We start from the raw sequence: 19,567 nt of genomic DNA, 5'->3' as shown, positions 1-19,567 counted from the left end.
GTTAAATCACACCTTCAGTGTCTGGACACTTTGTTTGGTTTACTATGAAAACCATAACTTTAAAATTCTCTGAGCCACATAATGGCCCATTTGCAGCTTCTGAACTCAATGACCTCTTCCACTGTTAAGTTCGGATTTGAGTGGGACACGTGATTTTGGATAGAGCTCTCAGAAGCTTTTTTTTTTGTAACAGGTGATACAGAGGCTACATGAGGTCTGACTTCTAGGACTGATGACCTCAAGTATTTGTACATCACATATAGGTAAAGTATACTGTATCGATATACTGTAACTGTGTCTCTACTGCTCTACATTGCCCTCTATTGAATCCTCCTGGGGACACACTATAAATACTCTAGATTTATAACTACAGCTTGTCCATATGTTTATTAAGGCCAATCAACTGTGTGTGTGTGTGTGTGTGTGTGTGTGTGTACAGCTCTGTCTCACATTGCTTAGCACAAGGCACAGTAAGAACCTTAAATGTTGCTTTTACAACGTACGTTTTACTACCTTAGGGCCAGTGAAATCTATTCAGATTGAGTAGTCACATACTATACTGCAGACTGTGTGAATGTTTGCTTCCACACTGGTTTGTCAAAAACCTAGATTTCACAGTCGAACCTCTTTTTCTTAGATATTTTTGTGATAAGTGTTGTGTTAAGCATTCATAAATTCATAGACAATTCAAAAATATAAATAAAGCAAATCGGAAATATATATATAAAAAATTGAAATCAAAACAGCAGTTATATTTTTCTGCAATAAAAGAAAATAGCATGAAAGAGTAGACTAACATGTCCTTCTGATTAGTCACTCCTGGTTGTATATGCCTGTCAGGTCACTGACAGTGAACGCAACACAGAAAAATGATTTTTGTTTCTCAAGTAAAAGACAACCCAGACTAACGATTGAGAAGCCGAAACCTCATTCAGAAGGAGAGGTTGTTAAGGAGCCTTGTTGCTTCTGTGGAGCTGCTAGAACCAGACAAAGTAATATCGTTCCAAAGACATAAGCCGTTTTTTCAACGTGCGTTCTTCTCTGTACTTGCGTTCTCGTGTTCTCGTGAACCGTCATCAGTCTCGGCCAAAGTACTGTTCACATACAAAGAACGCGTCGAGCCAAGAACGGACCACATGCCCGGATGTTGCTCTCGCCGCGCCCCCTTTACCGAGGATGCATCGGAGGAGACCTGTGTGTTCTTGGGAGAGCCAAGTATCCCAGAATGCATTTCGCGACAACCAACGGCAGCAAGGGGAAGGAGAAAAGTCTCGGCCGTAATTTAAACATTTTGAAATAAATCTGTTGTTGTGTCCCGAAATGTACTTTAAAGTTGTTTTGAGGTGAGAATATAGTTGTTTTGACTTTATATCTATGGTTGATTTATCAAGTTAGAGCCTATTGAAACATTTGCTCCGACGTTTTCGGAGTTGATAAGCAGCCTCGTCGACCATCCAGATGACCGGGCGGTCAGAGCTCTCGGTGCCCGCCGAGAGCAGCCTCATCTTGGCAAGTCCTTGCAGAAGGTCCCGCTGGCTTTGTCGCGGTTCAAATGAGCTATTTTTCCGTTTTGGGTAAATCGAACACTCAAGCGCTCGTCATTTATATATATATGTGTGTGTGTGTGTGTGTGTGTGTGTGTGTGTGTGTGTGTGTGTGTGTATGTATGTAGACAGTATTTAACTGCATTCGTTTTTATATTGGTGTACCAAATGAACTGTGAGGTCTAAATATATGGGTCTACCCATATATTGTTTAAAAAATGCATATTGTTTAGTAATGCTATAATATGTAAATATATCACATAATATCAGCATTAAAAATAATGCTATATGTAGATATCGTATATTTGTATTAAAGGAAATGCTACAACGCCGCATCTCTCCATTCTCAACTGCATCCTGGCTGGCTGTTCCCACTGCACAATGACCGAACTGCGTTCTCCCGTTCTCGGGAGAATGTTCTCCCGAGTTGAACTCCCAAGTACGTTCTTGGAAAGAACACAAGTAAATACTTGCGTTCTTTGGTATTGAGAAACGCCCTCAAGAACTGTCACAGAGAGTCAATTACTGATATGGCACAAGATATTGAAAATCGCTGAGGAAATTTACAGCTTTTCTCTCTCTAGACAGCGATGAAACAAGATTCATATCAAAAACAATACAACAAGTCTTTGCAAGCTATGCAGGCAAAGATGGAGATTTGTTTGAGCAAGCTGGGCTAAAACCAGCTGTGAAAAGCATCATCAAACCACCACCATCATCTGACCTCACCAGAGAGAAGCAGTTCCAGCCATCGCATTAGAGAGGTTAGCGCGATACATGTGTTCAAAAATCAAGTATGGCCCGTGACTGTTATAAAAGACTGTTATAAAAATTCAAATGGCAGTTGATGGGAAAAAAGTTTCCCTCCCCAGGTGTAAATTATTGTAAGACCAATCCAACCCATATCATTTGAAATTACTAGAACTCGTAAAAAAAACAGAAATGAGCAGCAACATCAATATACTAGAAGTAAGTGTACTAGTGTAAGTATACTAGAAGTGTGCTCTATTCATCTATATGCCACTATGCTGTTTATAGGATATTACTTCTCAAGAAGGGACAAAGTCACATCACAACACTTCAGCAGGTGAACACACGGCTCTCACTCGATGTGCAAATCCACCAGTCATGTAAGAGCACGTAAAAAGGCAGCGAGCTCTAGTTTCACATCTGATCTATAGGATCCCTTTCTTCCAGCCTCCCTCTTCTCTCTCCCTTCGCTGGCCCCTCACACACAAAGGCAGGGGGAGGCAGTGGTGGAGGAGGAGGGAGGGGAGGGAAGGCACAAAGGGCTGGGCGCTGTGGGCTTGCCCTGGGGAGAATGAGGTTGAGGGGGTGGATGGGGGTAACAGGGGGTCAAAGGGGGGCCACGGGGGTGTATAGAGCTGGAGGGTGGGGGTGAAACCTGAGAGGCAGAAAGCCAGAACAGGAGCAGGGGAGAGACGGGGGGAGGGGAGGGGAGCACAACACAAGACAGCTTTTAACTGAACTGATTGTTTTGTTGGAGGGGGTTTTGCAGTGGATTTGTCCAAGAAAGGGATTTGATTTGGGAGAGGTGGGAGAAGTTAGGATTTGATGAGATTTAAATTTTTTCTACTACAGACATGCACACTGACTATCCACCAAAGCCTCTGTACGCGTTTGAGCCACATCACTTTTTGTGTCCGGCTCAATGTCTTACACAAAGCAGCAGCAAAAACTTAAACTAAATGTTCCTCCTGCATCACACCATGTCAGCTGAAGATGGTGGTACGCTTACAGTGAAAGCACTGTTGAAAGTCTCAACAACAAAAATAAATGTTTGGCTTATGGATTTGTGCATCAGAGCCCTGACATCACAATAAAGATATGCATCCAAAACCACTGAGGGGCCACTAGCAAAGATGCACATACCAATGCAACAAAGGTACAAGTATATACATAGTACACACATAGTTATGCACACACTGGGGAAGTGCCAAAAAAAACACCTGGTAAGCACATACACACAAATACACAGCATACCAACAGAGGCCTGTGACAGTTGGGTAAGACCAAACAACAACCACAGCAGAGAATAGGAGGCATGCTTGGCATCTTCCTCTTTGCAAACTATGTCACCCTGACTTTGACTGTGTGACAACTGCATAACTGCTCTAACACACACACACACACACACACACACACACACACACACACACACACACACACACACACACACACACACACACACGTGCACACACACAAACACACACACAGAGTCTGCAAAGAGAGTTCACATGAGAACAAGCACGCACACACACAAACCCAATGCCCTCTTTTGCAGCAAAGTTATATAACCAGATAGGCAGAGGAGCATTTTTTTCATCACATCTCTCCTTTCCCCTGATCTTGAGCTGTGTCTCTTATTCCATCCCTGCCTTGCTCTGTTCATTCTTATTGAGAGTAGGTCTTATTTTCACAGACTCAGCATTTTGTTCCTCTCAACCAGCAACTCATTTAGATACATCAAAAGCCCTTTGATGTCATACACATAAAAAGATTGAATATGGAGAGTTTGGTTATACACCCTCACAGAGCTCCAGGAGGGTGGATGATGTCATCTCCACCTCTCACTCCCCACGCCACTCCTCCCTCAATGAAACCGCTGATGACGACAGAGGAGGGGTAGGAGTAGGAAGAAGAGGAGTGTCTCTCCCTCCCTCTGTTTCCTGTCCTCCTCCTCACCTACTGCTTCCTGCCGTCCTCCCCTCAGGCATCCTGACTCAGCTCTCACCACCTCTTCCTGTCTCTCTCCCTGTATCCTTCCTTCTAGTCACTTCTCATTTGAACACATTATAAAGTTTTAAGATACATATACATATATATATATATATATATATATATATATATATATATATATATATACATATATATATATATATATTAATCCCATGTCCTTCACTCACAGAGTCTGAGATGTTTCACACTTCGGTAGAAATGTGATCAGAGAGAATTTAAAATCAAAACACCACTGAATGTCATGAAAGCATTCATCCTTTCCTGTGCTCCCTCCATAGGTATGTGGCACATATGGATGGCACATGGCCTGGAGCATTTAGAAGAGAGAACAGGAGGAGGAGGATATAGACAAAGCTGATGTAAAATCTTTATGTCCTGCACCTGGCACTGAACACTCGCCAACTGATGTTGCCACCTTAAATAAAAAGATGCAAAGTGGACAGTTGGTATACCATGGAAGGTTTTATGTGGAACTGGCACTTCTGCTTATTTCAAAGCTTAAATCACTGGTGTGTTTATTATTCACTTCAGTTTTCAGCAAACTTTTAAAGACCCTGTGAAACAAATGTCAGAGCGCTATTTGAGTCAGCATATTTATGTGTGTAAAAAATAAATATGCAGGGTATTGTCATGAGTACTGATTACTAGCATTTACAGTAGCTATTAGCACTCAATGTGCGAATGAGAGAAACTAGAAGCTCAAGATGGAAAGTCGTGACAACAGCTGGCTCTCTTCTTGCAAACAACCTTCACTGCCATCTATAAGAATTTAACTGATGCATTGCTCAGCGTATCCCCGTGCTTCTATCTGTAACTGTGATTTATAATCACGGGCAGGGAGTAAAATATTTAAGAAAGCATCATCAGTGGATGTAAAACTAATGAACAGCCCCAAGTGCAGGATGAGTCAAACAGTTGAAGCCGTTTTGCAGGAAGAAAATTCTGCAGCTAAACCCATGCATATATCCCTGTCCAAATATAATTGGTCCTAGGTGAAACATATGGAATTTTCCTTACAACCAACATTAAAACCCTGGAGTAAAACAGTGCCAAGCTCTGCCAATCAAGTGGGGTGACAGCATAGCTATAGATTTATTATTAGTATTAAAATTGGCTTTTTGGATTGCAACCCTGGAGGGATGCCAAACAAAAGGCTGTGAATCACACTCAAACCTACAATAGTTTAGGTGCATAAAAAGCAACATATCTTATATGGCCACCGGGATACAGTAGGAGCCTTGCGGCATTTAGCTAGCATATATATCTGTAGCTCAGTATAAAAAAGCTAGACGCTTATGACAGCAGATCAGATTTAACATGACAACCCCCAAAGGGAAGGTGACACAAGGAAGCCACCGTGTTTTTAAGGGTGAGACTGTGCACATGTCTGTATCTCTGAGGCAGATGCAGGCTGATAGACGAGGCTGCTATGATGATTGATGTCAGCACTCACAAAATGTAGAGTAACACACGTCTTTTCTCTCACAGACATATTGAGACAGTCACTCAAGAGTCAGTAAAACTGATGTGGTAAGCCCACGAAGCAAATGACCACAAACTATTTGCGTCAGAGAAAGTCGGTAACAAAAGATGATATTTAAGAAACTAAGACCAATCACTCTTACAGCTTTTTATGTCCCCATATGAAGAAAAACACAGTCAAAGGAGTAGTGGTGTTTTCTGTTTGAGACAACTGGTCATATATTATTTAGAGAAGGACTTTTTTCAGAAGACATTGTACCGGACCATGTGAGATCTAGTTCAGAACAGAAAATCAGAAACAGACAATCCCTCAGAAACTGTGGATGGCAAACACTGCCAAACTCACTCATACTCTGACCTCTGGTTCAATGCATGTAGTATAAGCATTTGGCCAAAGGCTATCGTGAACAGTAACAGTGAACAAACCACAAAATGTTTACATCCACATTACAATAATCATGACACTGCTCAGGTTTTCATTGCTCCACTGCCATTTCTCCCTTTTTCAATAATCCTTCCTCTCCCTTCTTTCTGCTTCATAACCTCTGTTTCTTACAGACAGGCTTGCAGCCAGATTGATGGATCTGACTCATGGCCAGCTTTAAATGTGTGTAATAAAGCTGAGCGGACTAAGTGATGGAAAACCCCAGGTGTGAGAGACTTGGCAGGGTCCTGGGAGACGCCGGCATTAGAGAGTGTGTGTGCGTCTTTGTCCCAAAGAGGTAGAACAAAACAGTGTAAACGATGTTTGGTCAGAGTGTGTTTGAAAAAGTGTGTGAAAATGAAACAGAGCCTGTGTCACGTTTGGGGTGTGTACGACTAAGTAAGGATGTTGAATGTGTAAAGCTCAATCAAGGTGTGTGTGCGTGTGTGTGTGTGTGTGTGTGTGTGTGTGTGTGTGTGTGTGTGTGTGTGTGTGTTTGGCTATGGCCCAATCCCATTGGGATTACTAGCTGTAGCGAAAACGGTAACTCCTACAAAACTCACATCTACAAAACACTGAGGTAAACCTTTAACATAAAACTCCTATGGTCAGTATGTCCTGAATTTAATCCAACACTGCCGAGCTGGTTGATCGCTGATAATGTTCAGGGAAGCAAATAGCAGGCCAGCGCAAACAGAAAATAAAGAAAAACCTTTAATGAGGTGAACAATTTTCAATGCCTGGCTCAGTGAATATGGCAGGCTAATACATTTCTGGTCTAATATATATATATATATATATATATATATATATATATATATATATATATATATATATATATACTTTTTTTTTTTTTTTTTTTAATCTGTCACATTGACTCAGGTTCAAACCATGTGAAGCTACATACTGTGTCACAGCCCAAAGGCTTCAGAACTACCAGACCATATTACTGATAGAATAGATAGTAAAAAACACAATAGTGAAATACAGCGCACAATCATTGGAATTTCAATTCCAGCGGTAACAAGTAGAGGATTTTTATCCTTTGGGAGAAAAGGAAACAAAATCCTTTTGGCTGAAACGGTTAGGAATTCTGAGATGGAAAAGTTCCATTGTTCAGTGTGTCTACAGTTAACCAATCCGAGATCAGCAGGGTTTCATACGCTCTACCATTTCTTCACTCTGAAATGCTTCTCAACGGTTGGCATTCACAATTAAATGAACAGGAACATATACCCACAGATTGGGTATTTCAATACACCTGAGTCAAACATTCCATTGCTCTGAAAATACCTCAGACAAACATATGTCTACTGGACAGAAAGAAGAGAAATGACAAAAACAAAGACATGCACATGCAGACCGTGTGCAAGTCTGGGTAACACGTCAAAATCTTACCTGAGAAGGTTGGGTGCTTGCAGCCAATCGCAGATGGCTCCTCTGTAGGGAAAACAGTTCTCAGTTATTTGCTGCAAATAAACATTGGGAAAACCAAGTAATCAACACAATAGCACAGTATGGCTGCAAGAATTTCCCTGAGATACCTATAAATTTCTATGAATTGTGAAGTTGACCATGTTCGGTTTAATAAAAAAAAACAATGAAAACAGCTGTATTTATGGGTAAAATATTTTCTGTTAAATACTGGGGAAAATGCAGTGCCTTTAAAGCCCACATAAGAAAAGAGAAATATTACACCCCACCAATTCTGTTGGAAATAGAATAAAGTATAGCTATGTTTGAGCCGAGCTCTTACGTAAAACATTCATGCATTAAAATATGACTTATGTCCATCTTACCATAATGGAGTGAGGGCAACTGCACTTTTCCATTCCGAGACTGTGCTGTCCATCTTCACCGGTTGGGATTTTTCTCTTACGTTTGCTCATTCTGGCCTAGAGCAGGTCACCCAGTCAGACATGCCACCTCTGGCGCGAGTCACGGTGGCTCTTCAATCACAGCGAGACAATGCTTTGCCATTTTCCTCACTCCATCTCTCTGAATGGAAAAAACACATTGACTGAGCTTTATTCGATGAGGGATTTTAAATAATGCCACAACAACAAATATAGAATTTGCATCTGACAGCATCTGATAACAATCAATTTGTCACATACATTTGACATGGCTTTTTAGGTGATAAAACATGGATCATAATGGCAGTTAATTTGGTGATTTCATGTACTGGTCAAAAGTACATACTACTTTAATGAGATAATGTAACAACAACATGTATTGAGAGACCCCAGTCTGCACTGTGAGGAAGCGGCAGCTGTTCACAAAGGCACAGAACAAGTTTGGACTGCAAATGTGTCGCCATCTAGAGGACAATACACACTCTTGCACTTCAGCAATTTGTATTTAATACTGAACATTATTATACATGTAGCAACGGTAGCAAAAAGTGCTGGATACACTGCTTCAGTGTTGGTATGTAACAAGCCCTTTACTGATATACGTAGATAAGGATAATCTGGGTAAAGCCTGTTGTCTGAAATGAAATGACATGTCTGTCATACAGAGGGAGATAAAGACAAGGAGCAAGTCAATGGCATTTGAAGGCATTAACATAATGAGATGAAGGGAAGGGGAAGTAGCTTGGCGTTTAATTGGGAGTACAAAAATTATGCGTTTTCATACATTTATAGAACTGCACTTTCTAACACAATGTCAAAACCAGTGAGGGAATTCCTGCCAGAATTATCAGAAATAATAACACACAGGGAGAATTGGCCCTTCATCCTGTGTGAAAAGAAAGAGTGTGCAGTGACGGCAGCCAAATATGTCACAACAAAAGAAACAAACCGTGGGACACACTGGAAACTTTGTAAGAACGTCCCCATTTTATCCTCAGACGATGTTAGCTTGATGAACCAGACTCATACTTTATTTTTCACTGAGTTAATCATTTCCATTAATTATTTTTGTCTTATTGACTGTTGCAGTTTTTAGTCTTATTGTTGATTTGATCCTTTAATTCTCGCTTATACTGTAAATTGTATGTGGCAACACACGTAAATGTCATGCCAATAACACTTATTGAAATTGAATTGGTGGCGGGTCAGGAAGCGGTTTCGCATATGAGACATCCACACTTACAGTTGAGGACAACTGTCAAGTTGTCATAGCATTTGATTAGTTTTAGCTTTACTGTAAATATGGTTAGGTGGTTCATATTCACCTGGGCCGGGGCTGTGTTGTCATGTTTGCCGTCCCATTATCTTATCCGTTTTTATATCGCCACAGTTTGGACCTGACAAATATAATACGCCGTACGTGTGTAAACTTTGTAAAATTAATAACGAAAATAAAGCAAATTATACGGATTGTATCCAAAAATGATATTGTTTTTGATAGGTTTCGTCGGCGCGGACACTTCCCACCATCACGAGCTAATTAGTGTAAATGTTGTGCGGCTGTGAGCGCCTCCTCGAGCCGCACTGCATTGTGGGACATTAGTCTGTCAACGGCGGAGTCAGAAATTCAAGGGAGGTATTCTTGTCGCTGACACACTAACGTTGATTAGATTCGGTCACTTTGGAATGGGTACACAGACAGCGAGCTCAAGCCCTTCTTAAATACGACTTGAAATTGGTCTGTAAGGCGGAATTGGGACGCAATGCACATCGCAGCTGAGAGACGTTTGAGGCCGCAACATAAGAGATCGCAACGTGATTTGAAAGTTTTTCATTTGTCAACTTTAGTCTGCAACGCCAACGAAACCTTACATTGGCCATTACCCTGACCATGACCTAATCCGATTGAAGTAGAACGCAGCATTTAAATGCTTTGGTGTAAAATCTGAGAAAACATGATGCTACGTCGTTGCCCACCATGTTTGGAATTTCAGGACGGGTGACAACACGCATGCGCGTGGTGAACCAATGAACGAGCTCAATTCTTACCGCGTTCTTGGTACCGTGTTGTCGGCCTCAGACATGCCTCGCAGTAACAACATACATTATACATAAATAAAAAATAAACTATGATGTGGATAGGCCATCAAAAAGATGGCTACTGTGAGCTAAGTCAACCCGATGTCAGTGTCGAGTCAATTTGTTCCAGTGTCCAAAAGAGAAATGTGACATCTGAACCTGAGACACGTATTGGTAAGTGACTTGGGTTCGTGGCCCTCATGCAGTTCCACAAGTATATTCAATGGCGACAGTTCACAGTCCTGGGCCGCCGCCCAGTGGCGAACTGCCGCACGTGCAACAGGAACAGCGAGGAGAGGGGTGGAGACAGCAAATAAATTCAAGGGAAGAGGATTCAAACGCTCTTCCTGGAAATAGTAGAGAACCCGCCACAACTTCCACCACATGACATTTCTGAAAGAAAATGCGACACTCCTTCCTCCGACGCCGAGCGAGCCCGCATTTCATCCAGTCCGCTGCTCTCCATCCACCACTCGATCGGTGAAATGTCACGATCGCACGTTGCACATCACACGCTCGGACGCGATCCGTCGCCCACCCCTTTTTCTGTGCATTTCCAAACATGCAGCCGAGATCGACAGTGGGCGATTGCGACATCGCCAACTCCAGACCTGCCTTCCCGTAAACGACTCCTTCCTGACCGTAAAAAAACACATGACATCACCAGCGCCAGTTTGGATATGAATGTGGGAAGAACCGATGGAACATCTGCCAGCGGCACAGTGGCACGGAGCTGCTGCAGTGTCCAAACTTATCGGCCGCATTCGTGTAAAGTTAGACATGTGACGCCCAATAATACACGGTATTGGCAGCCGTGTTATACAATCGGACCGAAATGTGTTCGTTTCTGGCGAAAATAAAACGATGGCTTGTATTCTCTCTCTCATGTGGATCGCGTCATTTAAGGTGTAGTACAGGCTAGATGTTGTAGTTCAGGTTGTTTTCAATGGAGTCTCATTGGTTCCCCTGTTACAGTTATTAGGTAACAGAGGCTGTGCCGCCTCACATGTCAGCGTGCATGCCCGCAGATATATCATATCCACGTGCATGCCTGATAAGAGTCATGATATGCATCACGCTTACCCTTTTATCATGTACAATCCGCTGGGGAGGACCCGTGCTGACTGCCAAAACAGTGGAATAGTGGGGAAATCTGCAAAGTAGTCCATCTCCTTCTCAAGCCGCGGATGACGCAGCACCCTAAAATCCCTCTCCCCCCCAAAAAAAGGAAAAACATGAAACCCCATTCAATATCCATAACGCGTTTCGGCGCAAACGTCGCCACTGGGAGCAGGAGCGCTGCATACGCAGATAGATCCAAGCCCGGGGGGGGGGGGGGGGGGGATGTGGACGCGTTCGCCCATGGGCAAGACCTGATTGATAGACTCATCACTGATCTTGCATCTCTGCACAGTCATATCGCCTTTTCCAAACGATTGCACAGCCCCCCCCCCCCCCCGCCCCGAAGTCCATCTGGTAAAACATCGCCAGCTCCTGTTCTGTCGCCTCAACGGCAGCCTGGTTGCAGTGGGCACGGACCCCTCGGATCACCCCGAAGACCCCCGCCGCTGCTGTCCATTTCAGAGGGGAAGGGTCCGCCGCGATGCGAGCAGGCAGTCCTTAAAGAAATTGCGCAGTTTTTATTCCATTGAAACGGAGACTCTTTCCCCTCTGTCCCCGCTGAAAGGCTCTTTCCCTTCCTCCTCCCTCCCTCCCTCCTCTCCCTTTCTCTCCTTCCCTCATGCAGGTTTATTTTCGGTGGAAGAGTCTTGGACATTAACTGCCCCGCCTCCATAGTCACTGCCAAACACACTGTACAACTTGCCCAAATTCCATTATTAACTACTATTCAGCGGAGAACAACTGGACCCCAGGTTCTCCTCTTATAACTATTTGGCACAAGAGTCGAGCTCTCAGTTGGAAGCAGTTACTGTACTAAAGGGGCCAAGAGCCGCTTGACGAATCAAAAGTTGTTACTTGGAGATGTTTGGTAATCTTCTCATTTCCCATGAAACGCAAAAACTAGCGCAGGAGCTCGCTGGGATACGGAATTAACGCACAAGGCGAACCCCTGGAACAGACAATCTGTTGGATTTCAGGGGTGCTCCGAGTGTCATCAGGGGATCCCCACCTGCAGACTGGTTTCATTCAAGTCATTCATGTCCATTAGGAGACATTATTATGTCCAGATGACATTTTCAAACCGAGAGCCTTTCCATAGTAAGCCTGTGTTTTCTCGTCACAGACATTCAATATATGTCCACAACATTCCTACAAAATGTAGGAATTTTCGAAGAGCATGTGTCTGAGCGGATAAACAGATGGAAGACGCTGGCATGCAATGACCTCAAGAAATGAATGTTTCTGCGGACTGGGAGCTACCGAAGATCATGGCTCTATACTAAGGACATCCACTGTTGGAAAACCGTCACCACCTAGGATAAAATTATATCCATTACAAATCTGTGTGATTATAGCAGCCATTTGGAGACACCACAGAACTCTGGATACTGTATTTCTGTACTGAAATACGCAAATCTGACGTATTCGAGGGGAAGGCTAATTAATGCCACAACACAAATACATCTAAAACATTTCCACACCACATTTACATTGTAGTTCATTTCAGCTGGGAATTTTATCCATAAAATAACACCTTCCAAGTCTGATATTTCTGTTACAACCAGGCCTGAGAACTAGCCAATTTGAATTTAAATTCAGTATGTTGCTGTGAGTGGCCCCCTCCATCTCCCACCCAACTGGAGACCACCAGAGACACACACAGACCTGGGCCTGATAAAGAGGCTCTTAAACCCTGAGGAAGTCTGTGTTCAGTCTTTCAGGGGGGACAATCCTTCAGTCTGAATACAACCTTGAACTCCGCCGCCCCTCCCTCTGGTTCCCCTCTCTCATTACTGGACCATTCTTCCTCCCGGCTCACTTTCTGCAGGGTCCTTCTCTTGTTTTTCTCTCCCTCCCTTTCAGGAGTTTGGGCTGAGTCCTCTCCAGTGGGGAAGTCCAGGCCTTCTCTCTCACAATGCTGACCGACGCCAAACGTCTTGTCTGCGAAGCTTCATTAGAATTCATTTTTGTATAGGTTCATTTCTGCTTCAGTCGCTCCCCCCCTCTGTCCTATTTTTCTGCTTGGGGAAACACATATTAGCATTAAAATATCCTTTACCTCAATTTGATTAACTGCACTGTTTGCAGGTGTGTTCTTACTGAGGGAAAATGTGTATATCTGATGGTGCCAAACTTGGACTAAATCAAATTTTCATGGTTATTCTTTGCTTTTAAAGATGTGAAACCACTGGTTACTTGGCTACCTGGTAAATCTGTGCAAACTTCATAAAAATACATTTGGAAATTGCTAATTTACAAGAATTTAGAGCATTTTTGCACATTTCATATTCATATCACCGGGCAGTCGACAACTCAGGTGCTATTTCAGTTGTTATTACAAAATAGATGACATTGCATAACAGCTCATCAGATGACCAAGGAATTCAATGGGCACCACAGACACATTACCAGACAGACACTTGAACCAGAAGTTACAAGGAAGCAAGTTTCCAGTAAAAGTCAACACTTCACAGTTGGAAACTATTCCCAGTGTATGTTTGAGCAGGACAAAAGGGGGTCAGCATGGAAAGACTGATGCAGGGCTGTGGAGGGGAGTGGATAATCGGTCAGCTCACAGCAGAGAACAGAGACGAAAAGGAAAGGGAAGAGAGAAAGAACTTACCGTAATCGTGTCAGGTCAACTTCAAAGCGTCACAGAGTGACCATTTATTGCTAAACCCCAGGTGTGCTAACCAGCTCGACAGAAAGTAATAGACTTGAGAAGTAACAGAATGTTGAACATTTTAATATGTATAAAAAGTATTAAACAACAAAAAGCAAAGGGTACTATGTGTGGGTGTGTATGCATTTAGCTGTCCAGACTCATGAGAAGAGCGGTCCCTCTCTTGATCCAGTGGTCGGGGGTAGCAGCTCCGGATTTGAGCTTCACGTCGATCACAAAAGATGCTCGTCCAGCGCCGCCCGAACGCACGGGGAAGTAGTAACACGGACACAGGTACATAACTGCACTCACACGGACAAGAGACAGAGGAACCGAGGTCAGACAGTGGAACCACAGGGCGAAAAACAAAACAAGGAGAGGAAGATGGAAACACAGTCAGAGTAATTGTCCCAAACAACTCACTCTTGCCCATCTTCTTGCGGTTCTCCACAGGTTTGAAGTGGATGGTAGGGATGGGACAGGACATCTGCATGGGTTCAGCTTCCACCAGACAGGAGTTCTTCTTGTCCCAACCTGCCCCCTCCAGGTACAAACCTCGCACAAACACTCCATCCTTGAGGGGAGAGAGAGAGGTAGGGAGGAGAAGGGATCAACAGAGAAACAAGCAAGAGGACATATGAACACTTGTTCGGCAGTGACATTTTGCATACAGCTTTGAAAAAAATCTGTTTATGAAAAACAGCCATGCCAATTAGGTAATGCAACTGAGAGGGGAAATGAGAGATGGGGGGTGGAGAACAAGAGACAAGGGGAGGGCTGCAGGAGAAAAGAAGGAAGGAGTAGAGAGTGAAGAGGCCAAGATGAAGATAGAGGAGAGAGGGTCAAGGGAAGGAAACGGGAGGAAAACAGAAGCAGCCCAGAAATGAGAAAAGAATGGGAAGCAGGAGGTCGTGAGGGAATGAATGGAAGAGAAGGGGCAAAAACTGCCAAAGGGAAAGATGATGGAGAGAATAGAAAGAAAAAGGGAGGGCATAGAAGAAAAGGCAAATAAGGAAAGAAAAGTTCAGACAACGTAAACAAAACAATAATATTAAGCCAGTGAGAAGTAAAAGGTTACAGTGACTGAAATTCTGGAGTGGGAGCAACATACAGATGAAAACATTCTACCCCACTGTCAACAATTGAACTGTAAAACTTCTCTGTATGAAATTAAAATGTGTGAGCAGATTTGTGGGATGGGAAGCGAAGAGGCAAAAAAAATGTTTTTCAGGAAAAACCGCACTGTCAACATATAAGTAGAAATGAAAAATTAGATGGAAAGTGGCGATGAGGCTGAAATGATTTAGAAAAAGTGGCGTGATGGCAGGCTCATGGAAACCTTTATGGAAATGTGTGTGTGCAGGGGAGTCACCTTGGGCGGGTGGAGGAGGTTGCTGTCATCTACAGTGGATACTATATTCTCCCAGGACAGTGTGTCCACTGATATCTGCAAAAACAGTTACATGGAAAGTTAACTGTTTACAGTAACTGGTCCTGATGTCAATCAAGAAGATCTCCATTCATTAGAATACAGCCATATTAGAACAGTTTTATGAATACACATCTGTTGGATTAACTGCTCGTGTTAAGTGTGGTGGTTGTGGGCTGTGAGATGGTGAGAGGCAAAGATTAATGTATGGACTCAGAGGAGTCAGGGAAACCAGTGTTGAGCACAGAGAGGGACTTCAGTGTATGTCTGAAAATGACTGCGTGTGCATCAGCAAGTCTTTCCCAGGCTGTTTTTATTTGTGTATTATATATGCTGTGTACAATAAACAGAAAACACATGAACTATTCATTAACTGATTGAATTGAACACTGAATTGAAGATGTTGTCTGGCAAAACTATTGTAGTTTTGATTTTGTTCCTTTTTTCAGTTTAATCTCCAATTGTAAAATCACAAAGTTAACTGGATTAGGCTTGCGAAAAACCTTTATAATGCGAATTGCATAATTTCAGAAATATACAATCACAAGCAAGACAATACAAGCAGTGTAACCTAATGTGAATGTGAATGTGGTTGTGCCAAATCTCACCTTATGTTGCCGAGCATAAGACTGCAGCACGGCGGTCAGGAAACCGTTGGGAAAGGTGAAGCCGGATAGCCAGAACAAGTTGGGGGGCTGTGCCATCTCTGTCCAGCGTGCAAACTGAACCACCCGCTGGCAAAGATCCCTGGTCCACGCTGCCAAGGGCTTCAGTGAGGGGTATGTCTAGTGGACAGAGAGAGAGTAGGAGTGAGAGACACAGACATGGCAAATCTAGTCATTTCATGCTTCCAGCTGTTGGCAGCTCCACAAAACAGGAAAAAGAAGCTCAGTACAATACAGTAGAACTGTTGTCTTTACAACACACATTAAGCAACGCAGAAGTGGTGTGTGGAGGAATTGTGAAGACATTTTTAAGATGTGAACCTAGTTATGTCAAGATTTTGACATGACAGCCTTTGCTTCCTTTGGTTGATTTTGATAATGCTTAAGGAACAAACGCGATTAGAAGAGAACCACAGGAATCTACAAATAATCTACCGTTACATATCACAATCATGCTGAAGGTAAGTATTTTCACTGTACGGGAATTCACTTTATCAAGAAATAAGTTAACCATGTGGTCTTAAATACATAAAAGCAAGATCACTCACAGAGCGCTAACCTCCACCAAGGCTAAGTAGTTTTGGTGAAGAATCCCTCATAAAGATTCCTGGATCCCGATGTGAATCCCTCCCAAAACCTGTTACCATGAGTGAAATCTATCTTTCATAAAATGTTCATGCAAATCCATCCATAACTTTTTGAGTAATCCTGCTAACTAACTAACTAAACAACAAACTAACAAACAAACAAACAAACCAAACTAATCATATAACATCTTTGTTGGAGATAGAAATGCAGAACTGCAGTTTCCCCACAACTAATAAATCTAAACAGTGCAAGACAGAACATCTTCATCTGTATACGGCCTGGTAGGTGGCTTTACATCGGAACTTTTGACGACTGTGAGCTGGTCCACAGCAGGAGTGGACAAATTGGGCCTCAGGTCCCTGGAATGCTTGTTTGTGCAGATCTGGCAGGCTTTGAGTTTTTTACTTTTCACATCTTACTTTTGCTTAGAGAGACTTTTGATCATTTGTTTCCATCTGCCGAAGTCACAAGACACAAGCTAAATGGGTGCACAGCCTGGGCTGGGGGCCTGGAGATGCACTGACTGTATATATAACTTTTATTATATTTTTATTTTGGAATGTGCACACAAATATGTGGACTAGGGGGATGGAAACCCAGGAGGGAATCCACCTTAAACAGAGATACTATGTCTGCATACTGAGACATGTGCATAACCTGTATATATTCACATAACCAATATGCACATTTATTCCAAATCTTTTATGTGCACACATTCTACACACCTTGTAAACACACACAAACAACAAGAGCCTTGTGAAGAAACCAGATACAAAATGGCCGGAGACAGAGAGACATTCAGGCCAAAATTAAAGCCATGAGTCGGTGAGCTCAGAACTAATGACAGGCTGCCATGCCAAGGAGGGGCGGGGAAGAGAGGGATGCAGGGATGGATGGATAAATAAGGAGGGCAGGGAGCCTATGAGGGCCTGTTGTTGCTGCTTGGAACAGATGTGGCATGAAGAGATAGAGGGAGAAAGAAGAGAGACGACCGGCGAGAGCAGCAGATGGGAGATGCACAAGGAATGAGAATGATGAGAATGAGAAACCAAAGTACACAAAAAGAGAAACAGAGACAGAAAGACATAGGGAATGAGAAAAGGCAGAGAGACAGATGAGAGCCAGAAATAGATAGAAATACAAAAAAAAGAAAGGCAGAGTCACGCTCACACACACACACACACACACACACACACACACACACACACACACACACACACACACACACACACACACACACACACACACACACACACAGTACATCCAGCAGTAATAAGCCCCTGGTCAGAGCACAATGAGCTCAGGGTGTTTTGAGGAAAGTGGAACAGACCTTCGAAGCTTTACTTTGCCTATTACACTGCAATCGGGCCACAGACACAGGCTTTGTTCAGCCACCGAGGGCCAAGGTATGCTCCACCTGATGAGCAGCTACTCACAAACACATGCACGTGCACAAACTCAAACATGCACACACATATGCTTATATGCTTTCATGTCTGTAATGAGGACAGAATGAGGCATTCAAGATAAAAACTAAATACCCTAAATGACTCCTGCTCAATGGGGAGACACACACACGCACTTGAACAGCAGCCAGAATCTTTTCTAGCCCCTTGACCCGAGCTGACAGCACCCTGTGTTCTCTCTCCACTGTAAAGAGAGGTCCAGTGATAATGAAGCCAGAATGGAGCATTTGGACAGAATGACAGCTGGAACGCTACCAGAGCCCCATCACTGTGTGTGTGTGTGTGTGTGTGTGTGTGTGTGGTTGGACACAGACAGAGGAGAACAATAGATGTGTGTCTGTGCAGCCAGACAGAGTGATGGATAAATACACCTTTAATAACTGACCAGTGAGTCAGTATAGAGACAGGCCTGCAGCTGCTGGACTGGCTGTAGACAGCAGAATGTATTAGTGATGATCAGAACACAATCACAAAGATCAATACACAAGACTCCTGAGTGTAAATCAGGGTGGTCTCTGTTAAATCTGTCATACCTGTTGTAAACACAACAACTAGGATGAAAATGTACTCAGAGTTAGTGATGGTAATGTAAAGATTGCTGTTTGTCTGCACTGAAACAATATCTGTGACCAGAAGGAAATACTTGGACAATACTTGATTGTACAGTAAAGTGCAGCCAAGTCAATACAGGCTACCTTTGTTTTGTTGTTTACCTTGGCTATTGTCATACATTTAAATCCTTTATCAAAGCGTTCTTTTTCAAAAATGCAATCCTTACTCAGCATTGTCTTATTGTCTTATTTCAGTGCACTCCATTTCCAAAGAGTGTCCTCCCACTTCATGAAAGTGAGATAAAAAGGACGGCAGCAGGTTTCACTTCTCATGCTGCATGTGCATCACATATTGAAAGTTTTTATGTACATTTTTTATGTATCATAACAAGTGGGAAGTTGACAACGCCACAACCAGCAGAGAAAATGAAATGAAGGAACGCAACATATTTTTGCGCCTCAAAAGATCGCGTGCTGAAGTAGAATTGAAGAACACTATTGGTTATTGTGGGTGATCTGTGTGTGTGTGTGTCTGGCACCTTCTCCCACAGCGGTGGTACACGGGCGTCATAGATGCAGTTGAAGGTCTCCTCCAAGCTGGGTGACATCACCACTAAGCCTTTGATCCCTTTCTCCAGCTCCAGCAGAGACGCACTGACACACAAACACACAGTTGCAGCACGTTACCCCCTTTTACTGTAAGTGTTTAGTCATCACTGCTTCCTCACCTGGGTAATTGTACAACTGTAGCGTATTCATTTCATGCGAGATCCAACTCAAGCACAATCATTTGGCTGCTGGGATATTTCAACTAAGTTTAACTTTTCTCCCTGTTGTTGTGCCGCTTGTTGCTGAGTTACAACTTGGAGGATGCTAGTGCCGGATTGTTATCTCTCTCATATGTATGTATCGCTTAATTAAACTGGTACAATGCACAGA

General features: G+C 43.0%; 2 protein-coding genes across 4 annotated transcripts in view; both read right to left on the bottom strand.

Moving 5' to 3' along the window:
* kdm6ba (lysine (K)-specific demethylase 6B, a) overlaps window positions 1-11,448 on the bottom strand; it is a 95,164-nt gene extending 83,716 nt beyond the window's left edge. The window contains exons 1-3 of one of the 2 annotated variants that reach the window (XM_035626549.2): window positions 11,229-11,448; window positions 8,010-8,208; window positions 7,609-7,650 (exon numbers count right to left, since the gene is read on the bottom strand). The gene's annotated coding sequence lies outside the window, so the exon portion shown is untranslated. The remainder of the gene's footprint in view (window positions 1-7,608; window positions 7,651-8,009; window positions 8,209-11,228) is intronic. The other variant, XM_047330458.1, reaches the window with a different exon arrangement.
* A 2,549-nt stretch (window positions 11,449-13,997) lies between these two features.
* dnah2 (dynein, axonemal, heavy chain 2) overlaps window positions 13,998-19,567 on the bottom strand; it is a 59,631-nt gene continuing 54,061 nt past the window's right edge. For both annotated transcript variants that reach the window (XM_047330456.1, XM_047330457.1), the window contains exons 84-88: window positions 19,168-19,282; window positions 15,967-16,143; window positions 15,302-15,376; window positions 14,353-14,503; window positions 13,998-14,231 (exon numbers count right to left, since the gene is read on the bottom strand). In XM_047330456.1, coding sequence (XP_047186412.1) covers window positions 14,077-14,231; window positions 14,353-14,503; window positions 15,302-15,376; window positions 15,967-16,143; window positions 19,168-19,282 — 673 coding nt within the window. In that variant the 3' untranslated portion in view covers window positions 13,998-14,076. The remainder of the gene's footprint in view (window positions 14,232-14,352; window positions 14,504-15,301; window positions 15,377-15,966; window positions 16,144-19,167; window positions 19,283-19,567) is intronic.

The sequence above is a fragment of the Scophthalmus maximus genome, chromosome 2 (genome assembly GCF_022379125.1).
Source record: "Scophthalmus maximus strain ysfricsl-2021 chromosome 2, ASM2237912v1, whole genome shotgun sequence".
In the NCBI taxonomy this organism is placed as follows: domain Eukaryota; kingdom Metazoa; phylum Chordata; class Actinopteri; order Pleuronectiformes; family Scophthalmidae; genus Scophthalmus; species Scophthalmus maximus.
This window is presented reverse-complemented; position numbering and strand designations above follow the sequence as displayed.